We start from the raw sequence: 17,057 nt of genomic DNA, 5'->3' as shown, positions 1-17,057 counted from the left end.
AGGATGTCGAGCCAAGGAGAGACCCTGGTTCTCCCACGTGCCACAGCTAATGAGTATCTGTGCTTTAAATAGTTGCCTTGCACTGTTAGAATCACCCAGCACCTTTTCTTCCATTAAAAATGTGCTAGGAAATGGCTTGGCCACTTGGTACAAGTAGTCCAGCGGGGGGAATAAGTCTCCAAAACCTCAGTCTGCTCCTCACTGCTCCTGTGGAGAGATCTGGCCCAGGAGAGTCTCCTGTGTCGATGAAAACACAACAGCTGGGGACAGGGGAGGACCAAAGCCCAGTGCCACCACAGCAACATGTGCTGCCTGCAGCCAGATACCACTTGCTCCTTCAAGGTGTGCTTTCCTGGCCCTGAGCAGCAGCCTGCCAGATCTCCTGGTGGAGTCCTGTGTCCAGCCTACCCAGGCCAGAATGGGTAGCCACTAGTTTCCATAACTTCCAAGTCTTTGTCCTAGCAAGAACAGTTTTTGGTGTGATTGCAGCAATCTCTAAGTCTATTTGATACCTCTGCCATTCTCCTGAGTTCACCCCCCTCCCCCCATCCCTTTCTCTAGCTTCTTGCCAGTGCCAGGACCATCAAAAAAGACATTCCAAAGCACACAGGTCTTGCTGAACACCTCATTTCCAAGAGGGGTGTAGGGGTCAGGCTGCTCTATCAGCTGGGAGTTTTGGGAAAGCTGCAGGCTATGCTGCTTTCTGTGGCACAAAACACTGTGGTGCAATCACTGCTAAACAATGTTATTTTCAAGAAACAGGACAGTGATGATTCCACCTGACAACTTTTCCAGTGCTTTTATGAGAAGGCCAAACTGAGCCAAGGAAGCATCCGAGAAGTCATCTCATGCACCATCACAAATTTCCAGGAATAAAGCAACACCAAAATCTGACTTCAGGCAAAATGTGTCCTTCTGCCATACTACTACTCCTTCCAAATTATTTTTTTCTAAGTGTCCCACTTGTGCCCTTTTCTCCAGTAACAGGATATCCTTCATTTGTCTGCCCCAAGAGCAGATGAGCACTTCTTCATGCTGTTTTCCAAGTCGGCTGATGGGAAGGTCAGCAGGGGCCAAAGCAGCTGCAACAAGGAGAGGAAAGATAACCATGGCAACCCAAGTTATCTGCATCCTCCATGTATTTCCTTCTCCCCACCCTACAGCATATCTTTCCCACCCAAACCTCAAGCCGATAGAGCCAGTGACCAGCTGGCAGGATGGGGACTGCTGCAGTGTCTCCTGCACCCAGAGGGTCTTGCTGTGTTTTGGGGCTCACCACTGCAGGCTGAAGTCATCAAAAAAGAGACCGAAATCCTAGAGAGGGACAACTTGCAAAAAGCAGAGCTCTCCACTACTGTAGATGGGGCGCTGGATATGCTGCCTTTGCTCCAGAGTTGCAGATCCATTGATGCTGCTCCTGGTTTTGGCTCTGGGCTGTAACCCTTCCACAGCAGCAACAGCTTCTCCGTCTGTGCCCCACGTCAAACCCAGCTACAGTTTTGGTCGGACTTTCCTGGGACTTGATAAATGCAACGCCTGCATTGGGACATCCATATGCAAGAAGTTCTTTAAAGAGGAAATAAGGTCAGAAACTCAGCAGAGTAATTTTTAAAGCATTCTGTATAGTAATTTGAAGGTTGCCTGTTAGAATTTCCAAGTACTTTCATGAACAACAATGCAAAAAAGCAACTTAGCACCCAGCTGCATTACAGCACTTAGTGTTTTAATTAATTAATGTAAGCTGATGCTTTGTCTCTTTTCTTTTAAAACCATGCAAACATAATCAGACTTCAACCCTGAACCATAGCTTGAAAGCAGGAGTAAAAGGCAGAAAGTTCTGTCTAGAGAGTGGCTCTGAAAAAATTCAAGGCAGCGATGGGGAGAGGGAAGAGGGAAGGAAGAAATCAGCTTGTTTAGATTTACTGGAAATATTTCATTATGAACAACTGACTAAAGGCAAAAGGGGGTTTACCTTTGTAGGCTCCCAACAGAGTATGTTAATTACAAACATATAAACATGCTGTATAATTTTGTACCAGGTGCAGCAACGTGAATGTGCAGAATTTCACGTGCGTTTTAACTGAGATCAAAAGGGATCTAAACCTGCCCAAGGCATGAGGACTTCTGCACATGAGGTTACCCACATGCTTGAAAACAGCACGTGGCTAAGTTACTGATACATTTTGGGGAGATTTCTGTGAGGACTTGAAGGCAGAAATTGCATCTGCCTTGCTGTTGATGAGACACACGCTGTCCAAGTGGTCATCAGACCAATCTAATCATTTTTAGGCTCAAAAGCAGAGCGTATCTGATGACAGCAGGGAAAATTGAGCCACTTGTATTTATGGAGAAAGTTGAAGGCAGTGCTTGGCAGCGGAAGGGTTTATTTGGTCTGATATGATTTATGGAGCCATATGCACTTTCTTTTATAGATATAAAAGCCTGGGGGAGAAGAAATGATTATAGTAAAATTGTATTTTTAATGCTATAATGTAAGTAGCATAGTATTAGACAAATTACCGTTTTTATCTTAAACTATCCTATAAAACATAGCATAGTAAAACCATAATGGTTTGTCTGGGATGGACTTGTAATCCCAGACATCCATCCTTCCACTGCCGCTGGAAAAAGGCAGCTCGTGGCTTTGCTGAGCCAGAGCTCTCCTTGCTCTTGCACATCAGGGGTCCCAGTCCTTGTCACTTTGCCCTTTGGTTTCCCATGTCCACAGTGCCAGAGCAAGTAGTAGGTGAGGTGCACAGAGCTGAGTGCTGGGTTTCTCCCAGCCCAGCCTGGATTCCTGTCCCAAAATGCAGCATGGATTTGCAATCAGCCCAGCATACTCAGCTGCTGTGGGTCTGCATGAGCCAGGGGTCCATTCAGGGTAGGGTCTGCTCTCTATTCTATTCCCTGCAGCAGGATGGCTCCGCAGCTGGCTCCTGCTCCCTGCCCCAACCTGCTGTACCCCTTTTACTGCTCACCTGTGCAGGGTTTTTAAGGACCTGCTGCCAGGTACAGAACTGCTCCCTTTTGGTTACTCCCACTTGGCCAGGGGGGAGGCTGGAGTCATGCAGGTTCCCTCAGCCCTGCCAAAAATAGCAGAACTGCCTCTGGCTGTGGGGTTCCAGCTGCACAGTGCACTGGATGTGGGACAGAGGTGCTACATGAGCCAAGGCAGGAGGGCCCCAGGCTGGCTTTCCTCCAGGGGACAGCAGGAACAGGGTGCACCCCTGGGGTCCAGGAGTGCAGAGCCACAAACATGTGGGAGCACAGCACTTCTACCTCAGGGGAGACCGAGGGGCTCCCTAAGCCAGACACTTCTTTCTCTTTCCCACCAGCCTGCAGTTGGCTTCCCACAAATAAGTGATAATGTGAAGTTCTGCTGTGAGCTCTTCAGCAAGGGCAACTTAAAAATGTTCTCTTGAGCAGTCACTCAGCTTCAGACTTTCCTTTGCATGGGTAAAACTTCTTCTCCCACTTGATTTCTTGAAAAACTGGGATTTTTTTTTTTTTTTTTTTTTTTTTTTTTTTTTTGCTAGTGGGAGCTTAAACTAGGGGAATTTCAGTGGTGCTTATGCTCTTTGATCCACCCTCATGTACCTTTTCACATGTTTGCAAAGGTGGATGGCGCTTGGGCTTCTCTGTATTAATTCACATTAGAACATGCTTCATTAATTCTCCATCTTTCCTGGGAGCTCTGACATGCATTCACAGTGAGAAGATGTGGGTTTTGTTCCCAGAACGGCTGGTGACTCATCTTGTGCTCTAATGTTCTATACTTCCCTTATCTTTGCCCAACTTTATCCATCTGTAAATGAGAATACCAAGCCTGTCTACCAACTGTACTGAGATCAGAGTGCAGTGAAAGTTTGTGTAAAATATTAGATTTTCAAAATGCCGCAGAACTGAGCTGACCAAAACTGTTCAAAGACTTGTGCCAATGCTGGTCCTGAGCTTTGTCCAAAAATAATGGGAAAGAAGACTGAAAAAGCTGTAATGCTTCAACTTCATGGGGGTTTGTAGGCTATTTCTTTCTTGTTTTGTTTTAAGATTAGCTTATTTATTTTTTTTTTAAAAATATGAAATTGCAAATGCAAGCAAAATTATTTTGACTGAAACAAAATACTTAATTCAGAAAAAAAAATAAAAACAAGTTTGGATTTCTTCAGCATTTAGTTCCGGGTTGATCTAAAATCTGTGATCTGTGACATTTATTCACACAGATCTTACTGATGGTCTTAGAGCATTTGCAGGCCCTTAGCTAAAAAGCTCCGTACAGAGTGAGTTGTTACAGCACAACTTGATGATGAATCTTGAAAGTATCCAGCAAATATGCCAGGCCAGCACAGTGCTGCCCAGAAATTATGCCAAATACAGACTTGCTGCAGCCCATGCTGGTTTCCCAGGCCAGGGTGGCTCTTCCCCCATAGCTCTGCAGAGGGAATCACTCCATCCACCTCATCCACTCCATCCACCCTCAAATTAACACTCAGCCCTGGGTTTCACACATCCATGTGCTGCTTGCACACGGGAGGCGGCGCTTTCTGCTCTCTGCCTGATCTGAGCTCCCCTGAACACACAAGCCTGAGTCAAGTCACAAGGACATTTGTGCTCAACTTACAAAAAATTCTAAAAAAGAAAGAAAGAAAGAGCAACCCAGCTCAGAATCATCTCTTCTCAGTACATGCCTGGCACTTTGCAGATTAGGCACTGGGAGGGGTCCTGATGCACAAGTATAACAGTGAGGCACAGTAATTCTCTTTTTTTAAATCCTAGCTCAAAACCAGAAAAAACAAAAAAAAAAAAAACAAAAAAAAAAAAAAAAAGAAGCAAATAAAAAGAAAAATAAATAAAAAACCACAACAACAAAAAATACCCCACCAAAACAAAAACCCCAATCCAAGTGTTTATTATCATGTCAGGTGCCTTAATTGTAGGGAATATTCCATTTTGTATCGGGCAAAAGGTCCAAACAATGGAAATGCTGGAATCCACCAACCTGTTCACACAAGGCTCCCCCACTTCTGGTCAGCCTCCATGGTAAATTTTTGGAAGGAAGCACATGTCAGGAGTTGAAAGCCAGCGCAGGGGAAGCATCAGGGTTCCATCCATCCTGGGCACCCATGCTTGCCCCAGAGCTCAGCTGCACAGGGTCTCTGGTGGAGAAATGGTGTTGTGTGCTGCCTTCAGGAGGGACTGTCTGATCAGTCCCTGATTGCAGATGGTGATTTGTGTCACTGAGTCAGTTATTTGCCTGAAATCATAGAAAATTAATCCTCCCCAAATTTCTCTGTGCAACTTTCCCAAATGAAATTTGAAAGGAAAGACCTTCTTCGGCTTTCAGACTTGTTAATGTCTGTCAAGCTGTCTGAAACTCCAGCTAGGCTAATCCTGCAGGGAACCTCTTGCCTCTCCTGTTTCACTTCTGAGCTACCAGCTTTAATTTATGGTGAGATTAAATTAGGACATGCACTTGGACAAGGAGCTGAGGGCAGGAGGGTTCAGAGGCAGCGAGGCCAGGACATTGGCCAGACCAAAGGTCAGAGTTGGGCCATTTTCCAAGAGCAGGTTACAGAACCCTCCCAGAACAGGCACAGCGCTCCTCAGCTCCGGCGTGTGCGACACGTGTGTGGGCAGGGCTGAGGGGGCTGCTGAAACAAAAAAAAAATTACCTAATTACCCAGCCCATATGCTCCCCTCCTGTGCCTGTGTAGGGGGAGCAAATTAGTGCAAGATCTCCATGGCTACAGAGGTGCTGCACACCCAGGGCACACACAGCCTGTCCCCCATCGCACCCCGAACTCTGCTGCTGTTGGGCAGGTCACTCATCCCGGCTGCTGAAATACAGTCAGGGATGTTGGGGGAGACAGATAGACCCCTGCACTGACAAAAGCCACCACCACAAAACAAGAGGTCGTTTTGATATTCCCAAATACATTTGTTGTCAGGACCTTTTAATATCAGGAGGATCCTTTAAAATGTCAAGTAATCCTTTTATGGGACTCTTCCTCTAGAAATAGGAAAATTTTAAAACACCAGGAATTCTTATTGAACCGAAGCCCTGTAACTCTCTCCCTTTCCTCCCTCCTTCCAAAGAGCCCATTTGAGTGTGTTACCCTTCACTCCGTGGCAGCATTCATGACAAGTGATGGTATTAGTGGGAAGTAAAGAAATTTTACCAAAGCACATTTCCTTAGCTGATGATTTCAGCCTGCTCACCTCCCCCTGGTACCTGGGGCCACCCAGCCAGGGTCACTGGGCCTTTGCCAGGCGATGGCAGGCAGCCCCAGGGGCTGGCCTGGAGGAGCTCGGCGGGGCGGGCGCTGTGCCGGTGTCCGTGTGCCTTTTAACCCGCTCTCCGTGGGGCTCTCGTTTTGGTTTGGCAGGTTTGACACCTGGCTTTCTTCTCATTTAAAGCTGCCCCCCAACTCCTTGCTCAGCTACTCGGGCAACTACACCGACGATGCCAAGAGCTGGCGGCTGGTGGACATCACCCGGCTGACCTCCAAGTACCAGCACGACCGGGCGGACAAGCGCATCTGCACCTCCCTGCTCAAGACCAAGACCTGCAGCCTGGAGCGCGCCCTGCGCCGCACCCAGCGCTTCCAGAAGTGGCTGCAGGCCAAGCGCCTCACTCCTGACCTGGTGCAGGTCTGTGTCCTGTGGCTCTGGTGCCCCACCACAGCTGGGGGAGCACGGGGGACAGCAGGGGTGGGAAAAGGGGCTCGTGGGAATATGGCTGCAGTTTGCTGGTTGGAGGGTGAGGTGGGGCGGTGGCTGGCATTCATCCTGCCTGGTGGGTGGAGATGGAGCAGCCTGGTGTGCCCCCAGCAAATCCCGAGTGCCAAAGGGGAGAGGCAAAATGATGCCCTGATGGGAAGAAAAGTGCCATGGTTGAAGGCCAAGTTTTCCCAGCCACAGGTAATGCCATGGCACAGCCTGTCCAGGGCTGGGATGGGCCTGGCCCCAGCGAGGAGAGCACCAGCTCCTGGCTCTTTGTGCAGGTTGAAGCTGAATTCCTGTGGAAAGCCACAGCACGAGGTGGCTTCAGGCACGGGGATAACAACAGGCTGGGCACACAAATGTGGTAACAGCTCCAAGTGGGGAGATTGCTGCCATTTTTTTACTACTTTTCCACCATGTCTCAGAATTGTGGGGTTTTTTTTTAAATCATATGGCTGTACCCAAAAGGGCAGCCAGTGCCTTGAAAGTGATTTTTCTTAGACCCAGGGGACAGGTGGGTGTGGGTCTCCCTTGCTTGGGGCTGACAGGACAAGGGGCATAGGCAGTCAGAGCCAAAGCCTCGATTATTCATTCTCCTGCCATCCACAGTAAATGACCTCAGGCACTAAGAAGCACACTGCCCTTTCTCACACAGTCCTGGGGTGTCACAGGTGAAACCAGGACAGGAGCACAGTGAGAGTGGGTCAGTACCACCAGGTGGATGGGCAGCTATGGCACAGGGCATCCCCCTCAGCCCACCCAAACAACAGCAAAACATTGCAATAACCACTGGAAATGTGCAGGGGCCAGCATAGGGGTTGGATATACACTGAACAGGGCCCTGGGAGACAAAGAAGGATTATTTCAGTACTTCTTCCCATTCCAAAAGAGAAGTGACTGTGGAAAAGTGACTTCATATTTCTATATAGGCAGCTGCTTGCTGCATCCACGCAGCATTAGTGCATGCTAAAGCTGTGTTGCTTTAGTTCTTCCTCTTTTGTTACCCTGAGGAGCAGCACACCTGAGGAGGGAGAGGGAGGGATACACTGGGGTTATGCCTGGACTCCACTAAAAAGGACTCGCCCAAATCACTGACAGTCCAGCACAGCAGGTCACCCTGAAGTCAGTGCATGCCAGGTGGCACATGCCTGACAGGGAGAAGATTTTTGGAGCAAAGCTGCAGTATGCTTTGTTTAGTAACCTCGGGAGAGTCACTAGAGTGGGGGACAGTCTATCACTTCCACTCAGAGCATCCCTCACCTGAGCTTGTGGGCAGGGACAATTCCTTGGGCACCTGCTGGCCACCGCTGTCCCCCCAGGCAGCCCTGCAGGAGGGCAAGTTGGGCTGCCAGGTCCTCCAACCTTGCCTGAGTGTCCCACGTGTTTGTGCCAAGCAGTGCTGAGGGAACGTGAAGGAATCGAGAGCTTAAAGCTTCCATTTGCTGAGCTGGGTGAAAAAGTAACTGGAGAAATGTGGCTCTGTGGTATCTCAGACCTGCTGCAAAGCTAAATCATCAGCTGAGCCCAAATCCTTCTCCTTAAAAGGCTCTTCATGTGCTACAGTTTTCCCTGCCCTGTCCTCTCGGAGTCTGAAATGCCAGCTGAGCTGGCTGGGTTGCACACACAGGCACACACACATTTATGGATGCACATGTGCACACACAGCCACCCTGGCTGGGGCACCCTGCCTTTGCACCTATCCAGTTTCTCCCAGGAAATTCCCTGTGCAGCAGCAGTGGGAAGATGAGCTGATTCCAGCTCCAGGGCCCTCTGAAGTGAGCTCAGGGCCAGCCTGGGGGGACGTGCCCAGTGACGAACTCCCGGGGACGTTTCATCAAGCCCTGCAGCTTTTTAGTTGGAAAGGGCATGGGAGGCTGCAGGGAGGCCCAGACCTTTGCACATCAGCCTCAGGATTGCTCTGCTCATGTTTTCATGGTCCTTTGGTTCTGTAAATCAATCAGAGAAACAAAAATTGGAATTTAAATCCCTTCTAACAGCATGTAGATTTGAGTACACAGAGGAACACAGTGATCCAGAGACCCTGGGACTTACTTCCCCATCACCAAATTTCAACAGCAATCACTTTTTAAGACCAGGCATGTGCTCTGTGATATGGCTTCTGGTCTTACAGGGGTCTTAACTGAAAAACAGCCAGTGGCAACAGCATTTCAGTCATACTGTGTGTGTGAGTCTGTGTGTGAGACCCCATCCCAGCCCCACTGTGTGGACCACCACAGGTTACAGCCTGACCCCCTAGTCCACCCAGCCCCACAGAGATGGGGATCCCATTCTTCCCTGGCCATGCCACCTGCCCTCCTCCCTCTGGAAACCAGCACCTGTGCCTGCCCCCAGCCCAGCACTGCTGCCCCTCTGCAGTGTTTGCTGTGCAGATGTGTGTTGGTAACCCAGCCCGAGACACTGCACGGGGGTTTTTGGGGGGTACCATATGTCCCTGCAAATAGTTACCTAAAGAACTGTTCTTATGGCTGTATTTTCCTGTTCTCCCTCTTCTCAGAGGTGTTAAGAGAACACCTCTCTCAAGGCCTGACACGATGCCTACTCTGTTTCACAGAGCTGCAGTCACACAGCAGTGCTTGTTCTCCCTTCCCTGCAGTTTATCCTGTATAGCAGCACTGGGGAAAGCTAATGGGTAATTTTGTCTGATAGACAGAGTACAACGTGCTTGAATCAAAATGACAGACCATGAAGTAATGTTTTTTCACTTTATACTGCCTGCCCTGCCTGACCCAGCCATCAGCTGAGCCGCCTGCCACAGCGATTCTTTCACCAGCCGCAATGAAAATCTTTATTGGGTGCAGAAAACTCTTCAGTCTTAAAATCCAGCCTGCCCAGAGATGAGCAGAATTTAGCTGGGGCTCAGCCTGCATGGCAGCCTCAGACACCTGCTGCTTTGCCCAGGAGCTCATCACCTCAAACCACTCTGGGTGCTTTATTGCTGGAGGGGCAAAAAAGCAGGTTGGTTTGCACAGATGACCCATAGGGAAAATTTACAGCCCTGCCTACAAAGCACAGCCTGGAAAATGCTGAAGGCACACAGAGGAAAGCAGTACGAAGGTGAGAATCCAGCATTTGTAGACTCTCTCTCTAGGACAGACTGTTTGAGAATACTGACCAGCAGCTACTGACCAGCAGCTTGTCCTGCCCACAGCAGATGAACCAGCACCCTGGTTGTGTGGCCTCTGAGTCCAGTCCACATCTCTTCTTGCTGCACAGGAGCAGAAGCTCACTCACATGTCCAGCTGTCCATCCTAGGGAAGGATGGGCACTATGGGGCTCACAGAGCCACCTCCTAGGCCTGCCACCTCTTTGACCCAGTACCTCATCATCAGATTATGTTCTTTATTTGTTGCAGGTATTTACAAAAAATACACACAGGCTATTTGGTTTTGATAGTTAATGCATGAGTTTATCAGAGAGAGAGCATATCTTGTGCTTAATATTTATTTATATTTTTAAAGCATGTTTACTGATCTTAGTAAATAATATTTCCAAGAAAGCTGCTCTCAGGTTAAGCAAATAAATTCCATAAACCTGCTGGCAGCACGGATGAGATTCTCAGGGCATTCTTCTTTCTTTTGGGAGTTAAGGAAACCCAAACCCTTGGATTCACATCACCAGGAGCTGTAGGTGTTTTGACACGTACATCCAAGTGTTTCCTCCTGGAACCCATCCTAAACCTGGAACCAAGTAGTAGCTCATGGGGTAGGAAGCAGCTGTAAGAAGTCAGACCTCCTTGGTCTGACTGAAAAGAAAACAGAGCAAGAAATTGTCTTCTACAAGCTGTCTTTACATCCAAGTGATTTCTGTGTGTGTCTGCACTACATATGCGTATGCATGAATTCATGGAGTTTAAAATGCATCCTGTACTATGTAATAGGGGTTAAAAACTCACAGCTGAGCACAGGTAGGCTTTGCAGGAACTACTCGCTATCAGACATAGAAATGTGGGTATTTAATCAAAGTAAATAAGAAGCTTTCCATATCAATCACAAAAAAATACATCAGGCTGTCTGTCAGGTCTTATTCTCTGGGGTGAAAAGTCACGGCAAAGGACTTAAGATATTCTCAGATAAATTTGTATCTCCAGTGTTTCAAGTTCTTCACATTTTCCTTCCACTGATAGTTTTTGTCTGACAGTTTTACATCACCAGCTCCTTTTCTGCTGTAGAGATGTTTCCATCAGTCTGCAGGAGGGTGAGACCCCTCTCCACTGAAAACAATCAAGCAGGTGCTGAGCTTTATGCTGTTGACTGTCTCTGCTGAAATCAAAAGGGCCCATTGCCAGTTTTTGTGGGTCAGGGCTTCATTAAACTGTAGGAAGCTGCACCAATGTTTGATGCAAAGGTGTCAGCGCCCAGCCCTGCTCCTCTGCTCCCACACCTCCAGTGATGTGCCTGAAGCAGGTCCTCAGGAAACCAGCAGCCATGAGCACCACGGGCAGCACATGCCCACAATTTTGTTAAGAAGATGAGCTCTGACCTCAGAAAAACCCTAATTACTCTGCTGCTGTGATTTACGTTCCTACTGTGTACTCTTCAGTGTCTCAGCTTTTGCATTGCAGATTCCTGGAAGCAGCAAGGCTTTCTAACTTTGGCTGCAAATATTTGCATACACACAGAGCTGCAAGAGACTTTCTCCACCATTTATCTCTTACTTAACACGGCTCTGTTCTGCTCCTTTTTTGTCACTTCTCCTCCAAAGGGAAAGTGATAGAGTCAGCCACAACTTTCCTGCAAGTGCCGCAAGACTGAAATCTACAACCATCCCTTGCCCTGTACCCCTTCTGTGGTTTTAGACAATTAATTGAGAAAGTATTTTCCTGATAAGGCTACACCAGAGGAGAGGAGTGTATGAAGACTTGCAACAGGAACTGAGTAGAATTACTTTTGACAAATGTTTTATTCTTTTTTGGAAGAAAGGAAGTTTTTTGTTTTCATGAAACAACACTTAAGTTTTGGTTGAGTTTCTCAGTTTTGACCAATATTGACATTTTGGACTTGTTTTTTGCAACTGATGGCCAAGGAAGGAGTGGTTGAAATCTTACCAAGGCCAACAAGGATGCAGAGGAAGAGACATGGGCCATCTAGTCCCCCCTTTCCTCCTCCAACTGGGGAGGTGTCCTACTCATCCTTTCATGTTTATTTCTTTGTCATGGCTGGGTGATTCAGTGTTTTATGCCAAATGAACAGCTCGCACAGGAGGGGCTGAGAAGGACCTACCTCAGAGTTACCAAATGACCTGGGGAGATGCTGCATCACATCTTTGCTCTCAGCATGAAGGATGGCAGGGAGCAGTGTGAGCTCCACCTCCCTTTCCTCTGAAGCACATCTCCCAGACATCAAATTATGAACAAAACCCAAAAAAGTAAACCCAAAAGAGTAAATATGGCTACTGGGATAAATTTTAATAAAGAGACTTAAAAAACCTGATTCCCTTCCCCAGCAGTGGAATGGCAGGGCAGTGCTTCTGTGCCACTGTGGGCAAACCTCCATATATAAACTCTTCTTGGCCATTAGAGAAGACTAACTGAAAATTTTAAAAAGGCCAGTTTTAACTATGAAGGTATAATCTTCTACGCCATTTATTCCAGACATAGATTGCTCATGCAATTTTACAAGCCAAATTTGAAGAGTGAAATATAGTGATAATTGACTCCATTAGTCAAATGCTTCTCTATTTGTTGCAGGTATTTGCAAAAAATACACACAGGCTATTTGGTTTTGATAGTTAATGCATGAGTTTATCAGAGAGAGAACATATCCTGTGCTTATACTCACACACAATATTTATTTACATTTTTAAAGCATGTTTACTGACCTGAGCAAATAGTATTTCCAAGAAAGCTGTTCTCAGGTTAAGCAAATAACGAAGCGATCCGAAGATTATTTAACAAGGGAAGTGACTCACAGTCATAACAACTGGAGGGCCTCCACCAGGAGTGCTAGGGCTGGAAACCCAGGCAGAGGGAAGAGTCCGTGGTGTGGAGAGATGTGGTGCTGTGCAGTTATGGGAATATGAAGTTTGCAGTGCCCAAGAATGGGGGGACGTTCTTGAAACCTGAGTTGGGAAATGGCATTTTTGGATGGCACAGGTGTTTTCCTAGGAAGAGCGAGTGCCCCGTGTACCCATGTGCTTCGGAGCTGTGCCGCAGCAAGCGGGGCACAATGGGCAGAGCACGGTGGGCAGAGCACAGAGCTGCCTGCTCACCCCCAGCATGACCCAAGCTCACTGCAGGGTCCCAGGCTGGAATGAGCCATCCCTGCCGAGCTCTCCCCTCTCACAGGGCCTGCCCAGCCCGATGCTGCGCTGCCCATCCCAGCGGCTCCTGGACCGGATCGTGCGGCGCTACGCCGAGGTGCCGGACGCCGGCAGCATCTACATGGATCACCTCACGGACCGGGACAAGCTGCGCCTGCTGTACACCCTGGCAGTGAACTCACACCCCATCCTCTTACAGGTGTGTGCCACCCTGCCCCAGCTCCAAACGCCACCCCACAACCGCTCACAAGCAAACCCTCGTGTGAGATGTGCAGAGCAGTCCCTGCCCTGGCCTTTGTCAGCTCCCTGGCCTTGGAAAAGCATGTTTCTTCTATGGGGTTGGGTGGCCGAAGCCAGGCAGACTCATGAGGTGCTCTCTGCATCAGTCTGCGAGGCTGGGGAGGGATAGGGAACCCCAGGTGTGCCCTATTGCTCTGGGGCACTGTGAAATCCAGGGTTTTACACATCCCCAGTACTTCAAAGTGTTAGGTTTGCATTGCTAATGCATTACATAAAATCACAGCCTGTTTCTGGAAGAGAAAGAGCATGATTTCTCATGCTCCACATGCTAGTGCTGTGTTTTCCATTGGCCTGCCACTGGTAACTGGCTCTGGGTTTCGAAACTCTGGGATTCAAGCTGCTGATCTGGGAGGCCCCAGCCTTTCCCTGGACCCCTTCTGACCTGCCTGGCATGCAGCTCCTCTCTTTCCTTACACTTCCAAGGGAGAATCCTCACCTTTCCCCATCCCACCTTTAGTCCTCACTGCTGGTTCTTGCAACCCTTCATGACTGCACAAAGAAAAGGTGGCAGTGGCAGCATCCCCCACATCTGGCCCCGGGCCACTGCTGCATTCAGCAGCTCACAGGGCTCTGAGTGGTCCCAGGGAAGGGGAATGGTGCTCATGCTCTGGGAGGCTCCTGGGGGTCATTCAGCCACCCCAGTTATGGGTCACTAGGACATGAAGCTGTGGCCTTTAGCACTCTGAAGACATGGGAATGCAACTTGAAGAGATGAGAAAAATATGCCAAAGAGAAAATCTGGATCTTACGCGGTTGCCCAGAATGCCTTCACAGCAGAAGTGAGAAGTAACCTTAAACACGAAACTGGATGAGTTCATAATGGCTTGGCAGGGTCTAAGGTGCTGGGGACACAGATGAGTTTTAATGCAAATGACAGAAAGCTTTGTGCTGGCATGGCTCAGCAGTCACACAGTTTGGTTTCCACCTGGGATAACTGTGCTGCTGGTACAAGCTGCAGGGATGCAGGGAACCCAACCCAGGTGTCTCCACTGGAGCAAACACCCACCACTTCTGCTCCTGAGACTGCAAAGTCTCTTACAAATGAGCCTGGCAGCTTTCACCAATTAGCAAAACTGCTTTAGCCCTACCTCAGCTCCAAGCTGTGACTTCATCTGTTCAGTGCTCATGAGGGACCCATCAAAGACACCTAAAATTAGCTGTTCCATGGCTAAAATTTTCATGAGTCTGAAAACTATTATTATCTTGGACTTTCCAGTTAGTCTTTCTTACAGAATAAGTCTCGAAATACCAGATTCTTCCTCCGTTACAAAAAAGGACTATAAGAAAAGAAAAAAAAAAGCATCCTAACTCCTCCAGAATGGGGTAGTAAGTACCTTTCCAAGCTGCTACGGCTGGACGGGGTGAGGAAGGGTTTCAGGCTGAAACCCTTTTGATTTCTAAACCCTTTGGTTTAGAAACCAAAACACAGCCCTGCTGCTTGGAGCCAGAAAGGGCACTCTGAGAGGGAGGTAGAGGGCAGGGGTAATCCCCCCATCCCTGCTCTTCCCCACAGATCTTCCCCGACGTGGAGGGCTGGCCCTTCCCACGGTACCTGGGCTCCTGCGGGCGCCTGGTGGTCAGCGCCAGCACCCGGCCCTTGCGCCACTTCTTCAGCTCAGCCCCCGAGGTGGCCGCAGACCTGGCCCTGCAGCTCCTGGCTGTGCTGCGCTCCATGGCCACCAACGACCTCAACTACTTCTTCTATTTCACCCGCGTGGACGCTGGCACCTTCGGAGTGTTCAGCAATGGGCATCTGTTCATCCGGGATGCCAGCACGCTGGGCATCATCGACAAGGAGGAAGGTACTCAGCGGGCTCTGTGGCTGCGCATCTGTCACGGGAGGGATCGGGGGGCAGGGCCGACAAATCTTCCCCTTCTACCCTTGTCTCTACTGCTGTCTTCTTTGGGGTTTTTTTCTTTTTCTTTTTTTTTTTTTTAATTAACCGAACACCACTTACTAAATTAAATAATGAGGAGTTCACAGAGAGAATTAGCATCAGCAGCTTCTGCCACCCTGGCTCTGGGTCAGGAAAGCGATGGGTGTTTTGTTTGTGCCGTCCATGGTTTGGTGACCACTCTAGTTGGCAGCAGCTTTCAGTGTACATGGTGTGCTGAATGCTCTCATTTGAATTCTTCCTTTTAAAAGTTTTGCCATGCAAATGTCAGTATTTGCAAGCAGAAATTTTGTAATTACGCTTGTTCTAAGTAGTGGGTCAAGGCGGACCCTTTCTATGTGCATTCATCACATTGACTGATAATGGTTATTATTATTATAACAATAATAACAAAATCCACCTTTTGTCACTTTTACATAAAATCAAGGGTTACTATTCAATTTTCACAGGTTATACAGCTCTACCCCTGCAAGTAGAGCTAGTCACTATTCTACCAATAATTTAACAGTTTCATTTTGAATATTCAGATTTTCAAAAGGTTTTTCCTCAGCTCACACATTCAGCTGAGTAGGTCTCAAATATTCAGAAGCAGCTGTCAGAAAATTTTCCACTGGATTTCCTTTTCTTATCCCAACAGCTATGACTGTTAACTTGACTCCAGCTAGATGAGCTGTTCTTGCAATGTAATGATTTTGGTTAACATGGAAAAAAAATTACAGGTCTGGCTATTTGTGGTACTTTTTTGTAGGAACTCCACATTTTAGATTTGCACTCCAATTCTCATTTTTTCTGTGTCAACTTGACTTGACAGACTTGTCTCCAGTTCCTCTGACAGGCAGTTCTGCAGAGCTCTGCCATTCAGAAAAATATACATATTTCAGGAGCCAGAAAATTGGCTCACACACAGCTTCAGCACTGAGTAATTTGTAGTGAAAGGCAGTCACATCCTTTAGACAGTAACAAACCCCGTGTTAACACACAGGTACCGATATCTGTGACTGTCCAGGAGCTCACTATTATGTTTCTAACAAGTGGCTAAATTGTCCCCAACAGGGAGCCAGCTGATCGATGGCCAACAGGAGTATAAGGATATATTCAGCTGCCTGACTGTGGACTGCCAGTCTGCATTTGTGCCCTGTGACTCCATCCGAGAGAAGCACAACCTCGTCATGGTGTGTCAAGACCTCCTGCCGAAGCTCCTGGCGGGGAGATTCCTGCCCCCCGTGCAGGAGAGGATCGATGCCTTCCTGCAGCGCTGCGCCCACGGCCTCGGCGATGACCGCGGTGCCAACGAGGCCATGGAGGAGCTGGCAGAGATCCTGAAACCTCTGCGCTCCTGCGACTCCCGCTTCGCCTACCGCTACCCTGACTGCAGATACAGTGACAAATACTGACACTGGAGCTGTCCCCACCAAGCACTGGGACAGTGCCAGCCCCCTCCCAGTGCAGGGAGAGAGAAGGAACCGGTGTGGCTGAAAGAGCTGCCCCAAATCCGGGGTGTTCTCGGAGTAGGAGGGAGCAGAGTACACACAGGATTTATTATTCATCTCCCAGAGACGCATTTGTTACACGGGATATATACATGGTGTATGGTTTATAGATTATTAACATTGTCATGACTGACAAGGGGCCACAGGATAAATAAATCTCATTCACATGTTTTGGCCTTGGAAGAGTTGTTGAAAAGAAAGGCAGGATGCTCACGACCAGCCAGATAGAGGATCTTTATTGCCAAGAAACTCTTTCTGATGGAGATGATATAAAAATAATATGATGGATGGATGGATGGATGGATGGATGGATGGATGGATGGATGGATGGATGGATGGATGGATGGATGATGGAAACATTTAAGACTTTCCC

General features: G+C 48.2%; 1 protein-coding gene across 1 annotated transcript; it reads left to right on the top strand.

Annotated features, from left to right (window-relative positions):
* Positions 1-1,217: 1,217 nt before the first annotated feature.
* DIPK2B (divergent protein kinase domain 2B) lies at positions 1,218-16,853 on the top strand. Its single transcript, XM_062488142.1, has 5 exons — positions 1,218-1,584; positions 6,384-6,648; positions 13,025-13,198; positions 14,813-15,101; positions 16,248-16,853. The coding sequence occupies exons 1-5, from the start codon at positions 1,361-1,363 to the stop codon at positions 16,586-16,588; spliced, it is 1,293 nt and encodes a 430-aa protein (XP_062344126.1). The 5' UTR covers positions 1,218-1,360; the 3' UTR covers positions 16,589-16,853.
* The last annotated feature ends 204 nt before the right edge of the window (positions 16,854-17,057 follow it).

The sequence above is a fragment of the Cinclus cinclus genome, chromosome 2 (genome assembly GCF_963662255.1).
Source record: "Cinclus cinclus chromosome 2, bCinCin1.1, whole genome shotgun sequence".
Taxonomy (NCBI): Eukaryota; Metazoa; Chordata; class Aves; order Passeriformes; family Cinclidae; genus Cinclus; species Cinclus cinclus.
Note: the sequence above shows the minus strand (reverse complement) of the source record. Positions and strands in the feature narration are given on the sequence as shown.